Genomic DNA, 18,434 nt, shown 5'->3' with positions numbered 1-18,434 from the left:
GGGGTTTCCCCATGTTGGTCAGGCTGGCCTCAAACTCCTGACTTCATGATCTGCCCGCCTCGGCCTCCCAAAGTGCTGGGATTACAGGTGTGAGCCACCGCGCCCGGCCATGCTTCATTTCAGTTCACCTATACCCCCACTCTGTTCTGAAACCCCATAACAATCATACCCTTCCTTTTCTCAGCCGCTCCATGGGTCTCCTGGAGTGCGGCCCCGTCTTTGCAAGGAGCCTGTAAACCCGGCTTTGTGGGCTGCGGTGGGGTCTGTTGTGGGGGGTCCTCGGGCTGACTGGGCTGCTGTATGTTGCTTTCTTAACTTCTGTCCCCCGAGCTAGGCCACGAACTTGCTACAAGACCTTGGGCAAACTATGGACACCCCGAAGCCTCCACGGCTTCATGTGTGGAACGGGAGGGATTGCAGCACCTTTAGGGCCTGGCTGCAACCAGTGTCCTGGGACCACCCCACCGGATGCTCCCATCCGAGCAGGCCAGGATCCCCAGACCTGGTCTTGTGTCCCCCTTCCAGAATGTGGGGCCAGGCCTGCAATGGAGAAGCTCATCCGGGTCGTGGGCGGGTTCGGAGCTGCCTCCGGGGAGGTGCCCTGGCAGGTCAGCCTGAAGGAAGGGTCCCGGCACTTCTGTGGCGCAACCGTGGTGGGGGACCGCTGGCTGCTGTCTGCCGCCCACTGCTTCAACCAGTAAGGCCCGCCTCCTCCGGGAAGGCTGCTCGGCTTCCCCTCCTTACCAGCCCCTCCCTGTCAGAAACCATCCTGCTGGGGCTGCCGCATGGACCCCTTGGGGAGCAGCCCTTCCTCTCCTGAGGGCAGCTGAGAGACAGGAGGGAGCCTAAGGCTTCTAAGGACAAACAGGGCATAACCAGGGGAGGGGGAGGAGGGTTTCTTGCCCATTGCTTGCTACCCAGGCAGCGTTTATCTTGGAGATTCCCAGGCATGGTGGCCCGCATCTGTGGTCCCAGCTACTCAGGAGGGTGAGGCAGGAGAATTGCTTGAGACCAGGAGGTCAAGGCTGCAGTGAGGCTGATGGTGCCACTGCACTCCATCCAGGGCAACAGGGCAAGACCCTGTCTCAACAAAAAAAGACTCATAAAGCTGTAGGGGGCTGGGGGGGGGGGGGGCATTGGCACAGGTGTAGAAAATGAAGCCTGAGGGTCCCCTGACTTGCCCAAGGTCCCCCAGTGCAGGATCCTTTTCAGGAGGAGCCCGGCAGCCCCTCTTCCCCTGGTCCTCCTCCCTGGAGCCGAGGGTCAGAGGAATGGTCCTGGGGCCCAGGCAGCCCGGTATGACTTCCTGGGGGTGTGCATCAGTCCTGTCCCTCCCCAAGAAGGTGGGCATGCGCTGGAGGGCGGGCACGTCTGAGGGCCCTGTCTCCATAGCACGAAGGTGGAGCAGGTTCGGGCCCACCTGGGCACTGCGTCCCTCCTGGGCCTGGGTGGGAGTCCGGTGAAAGTTGGGCTGCGGCGGGTGGTGCTGCACCCCCTCTACAACCCTGGCATCCTGGACTTCGACCTGGCTGTCCTGGAGCTGGCCAGCCCCCTGGCCTTCAACAAATACATCCAGCCTGTCTGCCTGCCCCTGGCCATCCAGAAGTTCCCTGTGGGCCGGAAGTGCATGATCTCTGGATGGGGAAATACGCAGGAAGGAAATGGTGAGCCCTGCCCCGCCGAGGGGAACGGTGGATTTATTCTCCAGGGCCTGGCCTGGGGAGGGTCAGGATGGGCATCTCTTAGCTGGACCCTAAACCAATTCCACTGCACAGGGACCTCTGTGGCTGATCCCTTTGTCTTTGGTCCCATTACCCACACACCACTCACCTCCCCATTCCATCTGGGGGCAAAATCTGGCCGTTGCCTGTTTGTATAAATAAAGTTTTATTGGAACAGGGGCCACGTTCACACATCAACAGATTGTCTATGGCTGCTCTCCTGCAATAGCAGCAGAGTTAAATACTTGTGATGGAGACTGGCCCTTAAAGCTGAAAATATTTAATTCTCTGACTATTTATAGAAAATGTTTGCTGGTGGCCACATGTGGTGGCTCACACCTGTAATCCCAGCACTTGGGGAGGCCTCAGCTGGTGGATCTCTTGAGGTCAGGAATTCAAGACCAGCCCGGCCAACAGGGCGAAACCCCATCTCTACTAAAAAAAATACAAAAATTGGCTGGGTGCAGTGGCTCACGCCTGTGATCCCAACATCTTGGGAGGCCGAGGCGGGTGGATCACTTGAGGTCAAGAATTCGAGACCAGCCTGCCGAACATGGTGAAAGCCCCTCTCTACTAAAAATACAACAATTAGCCGGGTGTGGTGGCATGTGCCTGTAATCCCAGCTACTTGGGAGGCTGAGGCAGGAGAATTACTTCAATCTGGGAGGCGGAGGCTGCAGTGAGCCAAGATTGTGCCACTGCACTCCGGCCTGGGCAACAGAGCAAGACCTTGTTTCAAAAAAAAAAAAGCAAATGCTCACTGGTGCTTGCTTGTGCTAGTCTATCCCGAGACCCCTCCCACCCCAACAGTTAATGCTTCCCTTGACCTCAGAATGGCCTCCGACACATTACCCAGGTGCTCGGGCGGCAGCCCTGTGGGGACAGTGGGGAGACTCTTGCGCTCTGAGTGAGGAATCTGAGGCCCACCTCCTTCTCACTCTGTGGCTTTGTGTGATTCCTGCAACTCTGTGAGCCCTGGTTTCTTCGTCTGTGGGGTGGGGATGCTGCATCTTGGGGCTGTTATCGGAGCTGAACTAGAGCTGCTCCGATGATCACTCTGCAAGCGGCCTTTCTGGGCTCTTTCCTTGGTAGCCACCAAGCCCGAGCTCCTGCAGAAGGCGTCTGTGGGTATCATAGACCAGAAAACCTGTAGTGTGCTCTACAACTTCTCCCTCACAGACCGCATGATCTGCGCGGGCTTCCTGGAAGGCAAAGTCGACTCCTGCCAGGTAAGCATTCATTCAAAGGGGGAAGCCAGGCAGTATTTCCATGAAATGCCCACAGCCATTCACCTGGCGGTTGTGTGTGTGCAGACCTAGATTTCTTCCCTTACTTTCCTTCCCTCCCTCCCTTTTTCCTTCTCTCCCTCCCTCCCTTTCCTTCCCTCCCTCCCTTTCCTTCCCTCTCTCCCTTTCCTTCTCTCTCTTTCTTTCTGACGGAGTCTGGCTCTGTCGCCCAGGCCGGAGTGCAGTGGCGCCATCTCGGCTCACTGCAACCTCTGCCTCCTGGGTTCAAGCGATTCTCCTGCCTCAGCCTCCCAAGTAGCTGGGATTATAGGCACATGCCACCATGCCCAGCTAATTTTTGTATTTTTAGTAGAGACGTGGTTTCACCACGTTGGCCAGGCTGGTCTCGAACTCCTGACCTCAGGTGATCCGCCTGCCTCGGCCTCCCAAACTGCTAAGGATGGCCGGCCTGAGCCACTGCACCCGGCCATAGCCACCATGCCCAGATTTCTGAAGGGCTCAACTGTGCACACAAAGACAGGTTAATTTTCAGGCTGGGTGCAGTGGCTCATGCCTGTAATCCCAGTGCTTCAGGAGGCTGAGGTAGGATCAGTTGAGGCCAGGATTGCATGACCAGTCTGGACAACATAGTGAGACCCTGTCTCTACAAAACTTAAAAAAAAAATTTGTCAGGCAGAGTGGCAGGCGCCTGTGGTCCCAGCTCCTTGGGCAGCTGAAGTGGGAGGATCTCTTGAGGCCAGGTGTCTAGGCTGCAGCAAACTGTGATCACAGTGCTGCACTCCATCCTGGGAGACACAGCAAGACCCTATCTCAAAAAAACAAAGAAGGGCGGGTGCGGTGGCTCATGCCTGTAATCCCAGCACTTTGGGAGGCCGAGGCAGGCAGATCACCTGAGGTAGGCAGTTCAAGACTGGCGTGGCCAACATAGCGAAACCCTGTCTCTACTAAAAAAATACAAAAATTAGCCAGGTGTGGTGGTGGGCGCCTGTAATTCTAGCTACTCGGGAGGCTGAGGCAGAGAGAATTGCTTGAGCCCAGGAGGTAAAGGTCACAGTGAGCTGAGATCACTGCACTCCAGCCCGGGCAACAGAGCAAGACACTCCACCTCAAAAAAAAAAAAAAAAAAAAAAAAAAAAAAAAAGGGCATCAGATTTCAGTAGTAACTCTCAAAGTTAGATGCCATTATTACTAATCAATACAAAATATCAATGACAGTGTAAATGCCCATTCACACACAGTAGTTAAAAGGTGGTAAATAACCTGCAATGGGAACCTACCTAGCTCAAGTTCTTGAATGAGACTCCTGAGTTCAAATCTTGCTTCAACTACTGTGTGACCCCAGGCAAGTGCCTCAACCTCTCTGGGCCTCTGATCCTCATATGTAAAGTGGGAAGCACAGCAATGCCTGTCTGTCTTCTAGGAGTGTTGTGAGATCAGTGTCTTGCATAGTCTTTCCTTCCTATATATTCATTATATTTGCTCTTTATATCTGACAATAAAAATAGAATAATAGATATTTATAATATCTATTATACTATTTACTCTCTATATAAATGGGCAATTCATAATAGCTTTTTATCTTGAAAAGAATATTGAGGCCAGGCCAGGTGGCTCACATCTGTAATCCCAGCACTTTGGGAGGCTGAGGCGGGTGGATCACCTGAGGTCGGAAGTTGGAGACCAGGCTGGCCAACATGGTGAAACCCCGTCTCTACTAAAAATACGAAAATTAGCCGGGCGTGGTGGCGGGCGCCTGTAGTTCCAGCTACTCGGGAGGCTGAGGCAGGAGAATCACTTGAACCCAGGAGGTGGAGGTTGCAGTGAGCTGAGATCGCGCCACTGCACTCTGGCCTGGGCAACAGGCGTGAGACTCTGTCTCAAGAAAAGAAGCAAGCATGGCAGCTAGTGGGCAGGGGCTGCTTCTACATGGTGGGACTATTCGTGGCTGTTATTGTTGTTATTATTATTATTATTTTGAGACAGAGTCTCGCTCCGTTGCCCAGGCTGGAGTGCGGTGGCACGATCACGGCTCACTGCAAGCTCCACCTCCCAGGTTCACACCATTCTCCTGCCTCAGCCTCCTGAGTAGCTGGGACTACAGGTGCCCGCCACCACACCGGCTAATTTTTGTATTTTTAGTAGAGATGGGGTTTCACCGTGTTAGCCAGGATGGTCTCAATCTCCTGACCTCGTGATCTGCCCGCCTTGGCCTCCCAAAGTGCTGGGATTACAGGCGTGAGCCACCGCGCCTGGCCTTATTGTTAGTATTTTTAGAGTTTTTCTGCACTGTTGTACCGCCCCAAAACAAAAGCAGGAATGATGGAAACTCAGAGAGGAGAAGTGACTCACTCCAGGTCACACAGCCAGGCACGGGGCTGCAGTCAGGTCTCCAGACCCGCGCTGTGCCCTCTCCCCGCCGCCCTCAATGGCTCCCACCCACTGTAGGAATGCAGGAGGGTATGGCAGTGCTGGGAAGAGAGGGTCCCTGCAGGACCAACCAGTGCTCTTTTCTTCTTTTCTAGGGTGATTCTGGGGGCCCCCTGGCCTGCGAGGAGGCCCCCGGCGTGTTTTATCTGGCAGGGATTGTGAGCTGGGGTATTGGCTGCGCTCAGGTTAAGAAGCCGGGCGTGTACACGCGCATCACCAGGCTACAGGGCTGGATCCTGGAGATCATGTCCTCCCAGCCCATTCCCGTGTCTCCCCCCTCGACCACAAGGATGCTGGCCACCACCAGCCCCAGGACGACGGCTGGCCTCACAGTCCCGGGGGCCACACCCAGCAGACCCACCCCTGGGGCTGCCAGCAGGGTGACGGGCCAAGCTGCCAACTCAACCTTATCTGCCGTGAGCACCACTGCTAGGGGACAGACGCCATTTCCAGACGCCCCGGAGGCCACCACGCACTCCCAGCTACCAGGTACTGGGAGAGACGGAGGGACCCCTGGGAGTGGAGGAGCCCATGTTAATCAGCCTGGGCTGCCTAACACGACATAACATCCTCCACTTTGGGAGGCCGAGGTGGGCGGATCACGAGGTCAGGAGATCAAGACCATCCTGGCAAACACGGTGAAACCCCGTCTCTACTAAAAAAAAGTACAAAAAATTAGCTGGGTGTGGTGGTGGGTGCCTGTAGTCCCAGCTACTCGGGAGGCTGAGGCATGAGAATGGCGTGAACTCGGGAGGCGAAGCTTGCAGTGAGCCGCGCACCACTGCACTCCAGCCTGGGCAACAGAGCGAAACTCCGTCTCAAAAAAAAAAAAAAAAAAAGATATAACATCCTCTCTGGCTGGGCGCAGTGGCTCACACCTGTAATCCCAGCACTTTGGGAGGCCAAGGTGGGTGGATCGCCTGAGGTCAGGAGTTCCAGACCAGCCTGGCCAACATGGTGAAACCCCATCTCTACAAAAAAATAAATAAATAAAAGCCAGGCATGGTGGCAGGTGCCTGTAATCCCTGCTACTGGGGAGGCTGAGGCAGGAGAATCGCTTCAACCCAGGAGGCAGAGGTTGCAGTGAGCCGAGATTGTGCCAATTCACTCTAGCCTGGGCAACAGAGTGAGACTCCATCTTGATAATAAAAATAAAAAGCCAGGTGTGATGGTGCATGCCTGTGGTTCCAGCTACTGGGGAGGCTGAGACAGGAGAATCATTTGAGCTCAGGAAGCAGTGGCTGCAGTGAGCCGAGATCATGCCATTATACTCCAGCCTGGGTGACACAGCCTGTCTCTAAAAAAATGAATGCAGGGGCTTTGATGGTTCACAGCTGCACCATGTCCTTGGGTGGGTGTTTCTTTTTTTTTTTTTTTGAGACGGAGTCTTGCTCTGTCCCCCAGGCTGGAGTGCAGTGGCGCGATCTCAGCTCACTGCAAGCTCCGCCTCCCGGGTTCACGCCATTCTCCTGCCTCAGCCTCCCGAGTAGCTGGGACTACAAGCGCCTGCCAACACGTCCGGCTAATTTTTTGTATTTTTAGTAGAGACGGGGTTTCACCGTGTTAGCCAGGATGGTCTCGATCTCCTGACCTCGTGATCCACCCGCCTCGGCCTCCCAAAGTGCTGGGATTACAGGCTTGAGCCACCGCGCCCGGCGGGTGGGTGTTTCTTGCTAACTTGGCAGCTGTCCTCATGTGGGTCTGTCCCCGCAGCATGAGGGTTCTCACTGTCTCAGTCTCAGCTGATTTTGACTTTTTCAAGAGCTATGGCCTGGGATCTCTTTGGGCCCAAAAGAGGTGGAGAAGGCCCCCCTTGAAATACAGGCGGGTTCTGTGTGGACGTAGCTGGCGTTCCCAAGGACAGGGGCTGCGGCTGCTGTCAGATTCTCCAAGGCCACTTGGTCTTAGGTCAGGGCCAGATGGTGCCAAGGCTGGTGGGGAACTGGCACTTCCCCTTGCTGGCCTTGGTAGCTGCTGTGGGTTGGACGGCGGCGGGAGTGGGGGGTAGGGGTAGGGGAACCCAGGGAAGCCAGCTGGGTGGTGATAGAGGGCGGGGAAGGGGGCTTGCCCCTCTGGAGACAGCAGGTGGGTATGGTACCCCCTCCATGGGTGGTAACAGGGTCCCTGAAGCCCCCTGGAAACCACCCACGTGTTCTTTCCACAGCTGTGTTCTGAGGAAGGCCTTTGCCCTTCGCACCGTCTGGGGAGGGCTTGGAGGCGATCAGGGATCCAGGCAGAGGGCACCAAGGCAGGGCTGGGGCCTCTGGGGCAGCGCCCTGGTGTGTGCAAAGGCCTTGGGGTGGGAGGGACCTCCTGGAGGGCGGAGATGTGGGAGGCTGCCATGAGAGTGGCCTCGGGCAGGGGAAAGGTGTGGTCCCAACACTGAAGTCATAGGAAGCAAATGCATTTCCAATGTTATTTGAGAAAAGCCCAAAGACCAAGCAGCAGACCCAGTGTCCTTTCCTGCCGAGTTTTCCTGGGGCACGTCCCCCCTTGCATCCTACTCCCTGGGGCTCCCAGGGGGATTCACGGAGAGGAGGCACCCGGGGGGCCTTCGTGGAGGAGGCGCCCTGGGTCCGCCTGCCCACGCGCCTGGCTCCCCCGCAGACTGCGGCCTGGCGCCAGCCGCGCTCACCAGGATTGTGGGCGGCAGCGCAGCGGGCCGTGGAGAGTGGCCGTGGCAGGTGAGCCTGTGGCTGCGGCGCCGGGAACACCGCTGCGGGGCCGTGCTGGTGGCAGAGAGGTGGCTGCTGTCGGCGGCGCACTGCTTCGACGTGTGAGTCCCAAACGCTCCAAATGCCCCTGCATGTGTCTGTAGCTCACCCGGAACCGAACTGTTGCCCGAAAACGCACCGTGACCCCCTCCTTTGTTGGGAGTGCCCTCCCCAACCCCGGCTCCCACTGCCCCAGGCCACTCCTCCCCCCCCCCCCATCCCCCCATCCCCGCTCCCTGCAGCCCTCCCCTGACCACCCACCCGCTAGCCTGACCACACGGGGCTGGGGCTGCGAAGGCCGAGTCCTACCCCGCGGTCCCCACCTAACCTGGGGGCTGCGTCCCCACCCCCCAGCTCCAGGCCAAGCCCACGAGGACATTGGGGTTACTTCTTTCCCCAGCCCTCGCCCCTGGGACTTGGCTCCAGCCCCCCAAAGCCCACCCAGTAGAGAGCTGCCCTCCCCAGGGCCCAAGCCCTGGCAGGCGAGGGGTCCGGTCTTCCAGAGGGGACACCTAGCTCTGGGCCCTGCGGGGGCTCGAGGTCAGAAGGGGAGGGCAGGTGGGGGAGCGGGACCCTCATGGCCACTAGACACCCTTTCAGAGCGCTAATACTAGGTGGTGATGGCTGCAGTTCCTGGTGCCGCCTCGGTGCCTGGTGGGAAACACTGAGGCCATTCCGAGACCGGCAGCCAGAGACCAAGAGGCCAAGAACCCTGCCCAGGGTCCCAGCCGGCCGCTGGGGGACACCGCAGGGGCGGGGGCCAGGAGCCAGGGGCGTGGGGGCTCGGGCTGACACCTATCCTCGCGCGCCCCGCAGCTACGGGGACCCCAAGCAGTGGGCAGCCTTCCTAGGCACGCCGTTCCTGAGCGGCGGGGAGGGGCAGCTAGAGCGCGTGGCGCGCATCTACAAACACCCGTTCTACAATCTCTACACGCTCGACTACGACGTGGCGCTGCTGGAGCTGGCGGGGCCGGTGCGCCACAGCCGCCTGGTGCGTCCCATCTGCCTGCCCGAGCCGGCGCCGCGACCCCCAGACGGCGTGCGCTGCGTCATCACCGGCTGGGGCTCGGTGCGCGAAGGAGGTAGGCGCGCCCGGGGACGCGGTGGTGCGGGGCTCGGGGGCGGCCGGACGCGGTCCCCACCCGCCCGGTCTCACTCGCCCGGTCTCACTCGCCCGCAGGCTCCATGGCACGGCAGCTGCAGAAGGCGGCCGTGCGCCTCCTCAGCGAGCAGACCTGCCGCCGCTTCTACCCGGTGCAGATCAGCAGCCGCATGCTGTGTGCCGGCTTCCCGCAGGGTGGCGTGGACAGCTGTTCGGTGAGCCCCGGCCCGGCCCAGGCGATCAGGGGACCAGGTCCCGCCCAGCCGCCGGGGAGGGCGGGTTCCCGCTGCCACGAAGCCCACCATGCGGGCGCCACCCTCGGGGCAGACTTCTCCAGCGGATCCAGTAGGCGGCCTTTGTGGCTCTGGAGGAATTTCCACTCCACAACCGTCTACTGGGCGACCCACCGCATCCTCCTACTCCCCCGGCCTGGCGGCAGAGCAGGCAGAGGCTGCAGTGGGAGGCCCCGTTCCACTCGGGGACCACGTGGCGGGTGTCCATAAATGTCTGCCACCTTTGCATTGAGCGCATTTTCCAGATAGTGAAAATGCCGCTCCCAGGGGAAGTCTCTCATTAGGGTCATTCCTAGGGCCGCTGGAGGGGAGGTACCGGCCTCTGAACCCCCTTTCTTCTCTCCCCAACAGGGTGATGCTGGGGGACCCCTGGCCTGCAGGGAGCCCTCTGGACGGTGGGTGCTAACTGGGGTCACCAGCTGGGGCTATGGCTGTGGCCGGCCCCACTTCCCAGGTGTCTATACCCGGGTGGCAGCTGTGAGAGGCTGGATAGGACAGCACATCCAGGAGTGACCGCCACGTGATTGCCCAGGCCGGGACTGTCAGGCCTCTGAGCCCAAGCTAAGCCATCATATCCCCTGTGACCTGCACGTACACATCCAGATGGCTGGTTCCTGCCTTAACTGATGACATTGTCTTGTGAAATTCCTTCTCCTGGCTCATCCTGGCTCAAAAGCTCCCCTACTGAGCACCTTGTGACCCCCACTCCGCCCGCCAGAGAACAACCCCCCTTTGACTGTAATTTTCCTTTACGTACCCAAATCCTGTAAAACGGCCCCACCCCTATCTCTCTTCGCTCTTTTCGGACTCAGCCCGCCTGCACCCAGATGATTAAAAGCTTTATTGCTCACACAAAGCCTGTTTGGTGGTCTCTTCACACGGACACACGTGAAATTTGCTGCAGTGACTCGGATCGGGGGACCTCCCTCGGGAGATCAATCCCCTGTCCTCCTGCTCTTTGCTCCGTGAAAAAGATCCACCTACGACCTCAGGTCCCCAGACCCACCAGCCCAAGAAACATCTCACCAATTTCAAATCCGGTAAGTGGCCTCTTTTTACTCTCTTCTCCAACCTCCCTCACTATCCCTCAACCTCTTTCTCCTTTCAATCTTGGCGCCACACTTCAATCTCTCCCATCTCTTAATTTCAATTCCTTTCATTTTCTGGTAGAGACAAAGGAGACACGATTTATCCGTGGACCCAAAACTCTGGCACCGGTCATGGACTGGGAAGGCAGCCTTCCCTTGGTGTTTAATCATTGCAGGGACGCCTCTCTGATTATTCACCCACGTTTCAGAGGTGTCAGACCACGCAGGGATGCCTGTCTTGGCCCTTCACCCTTAGAGGCAAGTCCTGCTTTTCTGGGGGAGGAGCAAGTACCCCAACCCCTTCTCTCTGTGTCTCTACCCCTTCTCTGCTTTTCTGGGGCAGGGGCAAGAACCCCTCAACCCCTTCTCCTTCACCCTTAGCGGCAAAAGTCGCTTTTCTGGGGGAGTGACAAGTACCCCAACTCCTTCTCTCCGTGTCTCTACCCCTTCTCTGCTTTTCTAGGGGGCAAGAACCCCCAATCCCTTATTTCTGTGCCCTAACCCCTTTCCCGCTTTTCTGGAGGGTAAGAACCCCCGAACCCCTTCCCTCCATGTCTCTTTTCCCTGTGCTTGCATCCTTCACTATGGGCAGCCTTCCACCCTCCATCCCTCCTTCTTCTCCCTTAGCCTGTGCTCTCAAGAACTTAAAACCTCTTCAACTCACACCTGACCTAAACCCTAAATGCCTTATTTTCTTCTGCAATGCTGCTTGACCCCAATACAAACTCCACAGTAGTTCCAAATAGCCAGAAAACTGCACTTTGAACTTTTCCATCCTGCAAGATCTTAATAATTCTTGTCGTAAGATAAACGGTCTGAGGTGCCTGACGTCCAGGCATTCTTTAACACATCAGTCCCTTCCTAGTCTCTGTGCCCAATGCAACTCATACCAAATCTTCCTTCTTTCCCTCCTGCCTGTCCCCTCAGTCCCAACCCCAAGAGTCGCTGAGTCTTTCTAATCTTCCTTTTCCACAGACCCATCTGACCTCTCCCCTCCTAGCCAGGCCGAGCTAGGTCCCAATTCTTCCTCAGCCTCCGCTCCTCCACCCTATAATCCTTTGATCACCTCCCCTCCTCACACCCCGTCCAGCTGACAGTTTCATTCCGTGACTAGCCCTCCCCCACCTGCCCAGCAATTTCCTCTTAAAAAGGTGCCTGGAGCTAAAGGCATAGTCAAGGTTAATGCTCCTTTTTCTTTATCCCAAATCAGACAGCATTTAGGCTCTTTTTCATCAAATATAAAAACCCAGCCCAGTTCATGGCTTGTTTGGCAGCAACCCTGAGACGCTTTACAGCCCTAGACCCTAAAAGGTCAAAAGGCCGTCTTATTCTCAATATGCATTTTATTACCCAATCTGCCCCCGACATTAAATAAAACTCCAAAAATTAGAATCTGGCCCTCAAACCCCACAACAGGACTTAATTAACCTCACCTTCAAGGTATACAATAATAGAAAAAAGTTGCAATTCCTTGCCTCCACTGTGAGACAAACCCCAGCCACATCTCCAGCACAAGAGAATCCAAACGCCTGAACTGCAGCAGCCAGGCGTTCCTCCAGAACCTCCTCCCCCAGGAGCTTGCTACAAGTGCCAGAAATCTGACCACTAGGCCAATGAATGCCTGCAGCCCAGGATTCCTCCTAAGCCGTGTCCCATCTGTGCGGGACCCCACTGGAAATCGGACTGTTCAACTCACCTGGCAGCCACTCCCAGAGCCCCTGGAACTCTGGCCGAAGGCTCTCTGACTCCTTCTCAGCTTAGTGGCTGAAGACTGACACTGCCCGATCGCCTCGGAAGCCCCGTAGACCATCACAGACGCCGAGCTTCGGGTAACTGTCACAGTGGAAGGTCCCCTTAGTCAATACGGAGGCTCCCACTCCACATCACCTTCTTTTCAAGGGCCTGTTTCCCTTGCCTCCATAACTGCTGTGGGTATTGACGGCCAGGCTTCTAAACCCCTGAAAACTCCCCCACTCTGGTGCCAACTTGGACAACGCTGTTTTATGCACTCTTTTTTAGTTATCCCCACCTGCCCAGTTCCCTTATTAGGCCGAGATATTTTAACCAAATTATCTGCTTCCCTGACTATTCCTGAACTACAGCTGCATCTCATTGCCACCCTTCTCCCCAACCCAAAGCCTCCTTCGCGCCTTCCTCTCGTATCCCCCCACCTTAACCCACAAGTATGGGACATCTCTACTCCTTCCCTGGCAACCGATCACATGCCCATTACCATCCCATTAAAACCTAATCACCCTTACCCCGCTCAACGCCAATATCCCATCCCACATTACGCTTTAAAAGGATTAAAGCCTGTTATCACTCGCCTGCTACAGCACGGGCTTCTAAAACCTGTAACTCTCCTGACAATTCCCCCATTTTACCTGTCCAAAAACCAGACAAGTCTTACAGATTAGTTCAGGATCTGCGCCTTATCAACCAAATTGTTTTGCCTATCCATCCTGTGGTGCCCAACCCATACACTCTTTTGTCCTCAATACCTTCCTCCACAACTCACTATTCAGTTCTCAATCTTAAAGATGCTTTTTTCACTATTCCCCTGCACCCCTCATCCCAGCCTCTCTTTACTTTCACTTAGACTGACCCTGACACCCATTAGGCTCAGCAAATTACCTGGGCTGTACTGCTGCAAGCCTTCACAGACAGCCCCCATTACTTCAGTCAAGCCCAAATTTCTTCCTCATCTGTTACCTATCTCGGCATAATTCTCATAAAAACACACGTGCTCTCCCTGCTGATCGTGCCCGATTAATCTCCCAAACCTCAAACCCTTACAAAACAACAACTCCTTTCCTTCCTAGGCATGGTTAGTGCGGTCAGAATTCTTACACAAGAGCCAGGACCGCACCCTGTAGCCTTTCTGTCCAAACAACTTGACCTTACTGTTTTAGCCTAGCCCTCGTGTCTGCGTGCAGCGGCTGCCGCTGCTTTAATACTTTTAGAGGCCCTAAAAATCACAAACTATGCTCAACTCACTCTCTACAGCTCTCATAATTTCCAAAATCTATTTTCTTCCTCACACCTGACGCATATACTGTCTGCTCCCCGGCTCCTTCAGCTGTACTCACTCTTTGTTAAGTCCCACAATTACCATTGTTCCTGCCCCGGACTTCAATCCGGCCCCCCACATTATTCCTGATACCACACCTGACCCCCATGACTGCATCTCTCTGATCCACCTGATATTCACCCCATTTCCCCATATTTCCTTCTTCCCTGTTTCTCACCCTGATCACACTTGATTTATTGATGGCCGTTCCACCAGGCCTAATCGCCACACACCAGCAAAGGCAGGCTATGCTATAGTACAAGCCACTAGCCCGCCTCTTAGAACCTCTCATTTCCTTTCCATCGTGGAACTCTGTCCTCAAAGAAATAAGTTCTCAGTGTTCCATCTGCTATTCTGCTACTCCTCATGGATTATTCAGGCCCCCTCCCTTCCCTACACATCAAGCTCAAGGATTTGCCCCCACCCAGGACTGGCAAATTAGCTTTACTCAACATGCCCCAAGTAAGATAACTAAAATACCTCTTAGTCTAGGCAGACACTTTAACTGGATAAGTAGAGTCTTTTCCTACAGGGTCTGGGAAGGCCACCACAGTCATTTCTTCCCTGCTGTCAGACATAATTCTTCAGTTTAGCCTCGTCATCCCCTTCTGTCAGACACAATTCCTCAGTTTAGCCTCGTCATCCCCTTCTGTCAGACATAATTCCTCAGTTTAGCCTTCCCACCTCTATACAGCCTGATAACAGACCAGCCTTTATTAGTCAAATCAGCCAAGCATTTTTTCAGGCTCTTAGTATTCAGTGACAGACTAATGGTCTATTAAAAACACACCTCACCACGCTCAGCCACCAACTTAAAAAGGACTGGACAATACTTTTACCACTTTCGATTCTCAGAAGTCAGACCTGTCCTCGGAATGCTACAAGGTACAGCCCATTTAAGCTCCTGTATAGACACTCCTTTTTATTAGGCCCCAGTCTCATTCCAGACACCAGACCAACTTAGACTGTGCCCCCCAAAACTTGTCATCCCTACTATCTTCTGTCTAGTCATACTCCTATTCACAGTTCTCAACTACTCATGCATGCCCTGCTCTTGTTTACACTGCCGGTTTACACTGTTTCTCCAAGCCATCACAGCTGATATCTCCCGGTACCATCCCCAAACCGCCACTCTTAACTCTTAAAGTAAATAAATAATCTTTGATGGCAGGACTATGCTGAACCTCCTTAGGCACTCTCTAGTTAGATGTCCTAGGTCCTCCCAATTCTTAGTCCTTTAATACCTGTTTTTCTCCTTCTCTTATTCCGTTTAGTTTTTCAATTCATACAAAATTGTATCCAGGCCATCACCAATAATTCTACACGACAAATGTTTCTTCTAACAGTCCCACAATATCACCCCTTACCACAAAATCTTCCTTCAGCTTAAAAGCTCCCACTTTAGGTTTCCACGCCGCGCCTAATCCCGCTCGGAGCAGCCCTGAGAAACACCACCCATTATCTGTCCATACCATCCCCCAAAATTTTCGCCGTCCCAACACTTTTACCACTATTTCGTTTTATTTTTCTTATTAATATAAGAAGACAGGAATGTCAGGCCTCTGAGCCCAAGCTAAGCCATCATATCCCCTGTGACCTGCACGTACACATCCAGATGGCTGGTTCCTGCCTTAACTGATGACATTCCACCACAAAAGAAGTGAAAATGGCCTGTTCCTGCCTTAACTGATGACATTATCTTGTGAAATTCCTTCTCCTGGCTCATCCCGGCTCAAAAGCTCCCCTACTGAGCACCTTGTGACCCCCACTCTGCCCGCCAGAGAAAAACCCTCCTTTGACTGTAATTTTCCTTTACCTACCCAAATCCTATAAAACGGCTCCACCCCTATCTCCCTTCGCTGACTCTCCTTTCGGACTCAGCCCACCTGCACCCAGGTGAAATAAACAGCTTTATTGCTCACACAAAGCCTGTTTGCTGGTCTCTCCACACGGACGCGCATGAAAGGGACTCTGGGTGAAAGCAACAGGAGCAGCAGGCCACCCAACACCCCACCCCACCGTACCCTACCCAAGGACGGGTGTGGGGGGCTGGGGGTCATGGGGATGCATTTTGGTAGCACCCTTTGTTCCAATAAACACAGCCCCTCCACCCTAGCTCACTGGCTCAGCACCTCAGTGTCACAGCAAGGACCACCTGCCTGGCGCTCCACCAGGACCCGGGGTGGAACGAAGCGGGGTCAAAGCAAGCCCTGACAAGGGGAGGGCTGTCCTCCTTAGCCTTTGGGGCGGCAGTGGCGGCAGCAACACATTCCTCGTGACTCAGCAGCCCGGTGGCACTAAGGGGAAAGATGGACTTCTCCCAACCCAGGGGAGGCTGAGACCCTCCGAGCTGGGGTTCCAGGGACAGGCGTCACCTCTTCCCAGAGACCCCTCAGAAGGGAAATAAAGAGGTTTCTCTCCGTCCTCCACCAATTTATTTGACCATCCGCAGGAGGTGACAGCTCCCGTGGGGTCTGACCACCCCCAACTCCAAAGTCCAGACGAGTTGTCCGCCCAGAATACGAGGCTGACCTGGGCACACTAGGGGAAGAACCCAAAGGCCTGAAGGAGGTGCCACTGGGCTGCCAGCACTTTGGGAAGGCACAGGGCCCCACACCCCCGAGATCCAAGCTGCACTGGCTGGCAGGGGGCAGGGCGGGGGGTGGCGAGGACACAGTCCCGTCTGTCCCAGCACCGGTGCCACCCTCCTAAGCCCCGGGCAGGCAGTACGCACGTGCGGAACCCGCCTCTCAAAGCACGTTTATGGAAATAAACAGGGTGGGGTGGCCCGCGGGCTCGCCGGTCACATGTTGGCTCGTTCCCGCTGCAGCCGCGAGTTGTAGGCGCGGGACACGGTGTTCCAGGCGTCCATGTAGCGGTCCATGCACATGGCGATGCACTTCTGCGGGAGCGGAGAGGCGCACGGCTCAGCTCGGGACCTCGCGCCCCCGGGGACCGCCCTCACCCCGGCTCCAGGCCGCCCGGGCTGCAGACTACGCACGTGCGGTGGCCGCTCCGTCGCACCTCCCCGTTAGTCTGCGCACGCGCAAACGCCACCCCCCTCGAATCTAGACCCTCGCGACCCTTGCCCCGAACCTCCGCCAGTCTCACCTGCTCGGAGTTATCCAGGGAGCCCCCAGGTTTCCCTATACACTTCCGGAAACACTTGTCCGTCATCCTCTGTGGAGACACGCGAGGCTTTAAGCCGCGAGTCCGCCCCCAGGGGTGGCCCTGTCGCCCCCAGCGCCCGTCCCCGGCCAGCCCCGCACCTGCAGCAGCTCCTGCGCGTTGGCCACGGCGATCTGCACTTTCACCTGCTCCATTATGAGCCCTGGGTCCAGCTTCCCGCTGCCGGAGCCCCCGAAATCGGAGCCGAAGCCGCCCTCCATGGCTCCGCAAAGTCAACCGGACCGAGGCCGCGTGCGCCGACCCGTAGCTGCGCCGGAAGCGGGCCGCCCGGGGCACCACGGGAAACGGAGTCCGCGCGGGCGGGGACGGAGGACTACAACTCCCACATGACCGCGCGCGCCCGGGCCATTCCAGGTCGCGCGGGGGGCCTTCCGCTCATGCGCAGGCCTGGACCTGCCGTTACCTACACGGGCTACCCGTGGTTGCGACTCGGCGGGAAGAGGGCGGCCCTGACTTGGCCCGGGGAGTAGGGGGGCTACTGCGTGCGGCCGAGGCCGATCACTTTGTACTCACGCTTTGCCTCCGGCTCGTCCCGAGGGGCCTGCCGCGCATGCGCACGACGCACCCGGCGCCTCTATACAGCGTGGTGCCGCCGGGGCGGAGCCCGGTCGCATCACGTGACGAAGAGTCCGCTCGTGCGACAGCGTCGGAGGCTCACTAGAAAAAAACGGGCAGGGTCCCATGCATCGCCTGGGCCCTGGTTACACTCGCTACACTCGCCAGTGACCTTTTTCCTTGGGGGTGGAGGGGTCTTAGACATCCGCTTCATTAGGGACAGAGGCCCCGGCTCGAGCTTCCCCGCGCAGGGATAAACTCAGAGGCAGAACCTAAAATCAAAATGTTTATTGGAGTGTTGTACAAAAAAGTTTCCAGTCATAAAATGTATATTACAAATCATTGGAAAAAAAAAAAAAACACATTTGGCATGCATCTTCTTAAAAACCGAATCTCTGAAATGAAAGTCCATGCCAGCCCGGCTGCAGCCCAGCTCCGTTTGCAGGTTGTGCCGTGACGCTCGCTGGACGCAGGGCTTGGAAGAGGCTGCAGGCGGCGACGCCCCAGGACTGAGTCCCTCGGATCTTTAACAAAGAACTGCCGCGTGCAGGCCTCAGACCAACCCCAGCCAAAGCCGCTGGCATGAGGACAGGTGCATGATCGGATTCTGGGTCAGCCCCCAGGCCTCCCGGCTCCTGGGCTCAGCGGGGCAGGCTTCAGCGTTAACCTGGCGCTGTGCACCCCAGAACCCGCGTTGGTCCAGCAGCCGTGGGCCTCCCCCCAGGGCTGGGTGGCGTCTGATGCTTCGCAGGGAGGGTGCTAGGCTTTGAGTCACACTGCATGGGCTTACACACAGGGATGGCTTCGCATCGTTTTAAGCGGCACACGGCTAAGCGTATTTGGGGACAAATGCAAATTGTTTCCCAGGCCATAAATAACTTTAAAAAATTTGATTTTTTTAGTGTTTCCAAAGACTCAATTCTCAATGAACCTCCAATCACCCACAGGCTGCCCAGTCCACGCTTCTCCCCACCCCGTTCAGCTAAGGGCACCCGCAGTCCCAGGACAACCCCCAGCTCCACCCAAGG

At 56.2% G+C, this 18,434-nt stretch overlaps 2 protein-coding genes across 2 annotated transcripts in view; one reads left to right on the top strand and one right to left on the bottom strand.

The window, feature by feature from the left end:
* Positions 1-10,359, top strand: part of TMPRSS9 (transmembrane serine protease 9) — a 34,424-nt gene extending 24,065 nt beyond the window's left edge. The window contains exons 10-17 of the mRNA XM_058428133.1: positions 282-697; positions 1,393-1,664; positions 2,814-2,950; positions 5,491-5,884; positions 8,003-8,171; positions 8,926-9,191; positions 9,290-9,426; positions 9,856-10,359. Coding sequence (XP_058284116.1) covers positions 282-697; positions 1,393-1,664; positions 2,814-2,950; positions 5,491-5,884; positions 8,003-8,171; positions 8,926-9,191; positions 9,290-9,426; positions 9,856-10,017 — 1,953 coding nt within the window. The 3' untranslated portion in view covers positions 10,018-10,359. The remainder of the gene's footprint in view (positions 1-281; positions 698-1,392; positions 1,665-2,813; positions 2,951-5,490; positions 5,885-8,002; positions 8,172-8,925; positions 9,192-9,289; positions 9,427-9,855) is intronic.
* A 4,853-nt stretch (positions 10,360-15,212) lies between these two features.
* On the bottom strand, positions 15,213-17,406 carry TIMM13 (translocase of inner mitochondrial membrane 13). The gene is made up of 3 exons (XM_032176553.2): positions 16,932-17,406; positions 16,774-16,842; positions 15,213-16,564 (listed from the first exon to the last, which is right to left on the bottom strand). The coding sequence occupies exons 1-3, from the start codon at positions 17,049-17,051 to the stop codon at positions 16,466-16,468; spliced, it is 288 nt and encodes a 95-aa protein (XP_032032444.1). The 5' UTR covers positions 17,052-17,406; the 3' UTR covers positions 15,213-16,465.
* Positions 17,407-18,434: the final 1,028 nt, after the last annotated feature.

Source organism: Hylobates moloch, unplaced genomic scaffold (genome assembly GCF_009828535.3).
Source record: "Hylobates moloch isolate HMO894 unplaced genomic scaffold, HMol_V3 SCAFFOLD_15, whole genome shotgun sequence".
NCBI classification, from domain to species: Eukaryota; Metazoa; Chordata; class Mammalia; order Primates; family Hylobatidae; genus Hylobates; species Hylobates moloch.
Note: the sequence above shows the minus strand (reverse complement) of the source record. Positions and strands in the feature narration are given on the sequence as shown.

Coding starts and splice junctions, on each gene's coding strand:
- TIMM13 (XM_032176553.2), bottom strand. CDS start 17,051: ATGGAGGGCGGCTTCGGCTCCGATTTCGGGGGCTCCGGCAGCGGGAAG. Junction 16,843..16,931: donor ACGCGCAGGAGCTGCTGCAG/GTGCGGGGCTGG, acceptor GTGTCTCCACAG/AGGATGACGGACAAGTGTTT. Junction 16,565..16,773: donor CCCTGGATAACTCCGAGCAG/GTGAGACTGGCG, acceptor CCGCTCCCGCAG/AAGTGCATCGCCATGTGCAT.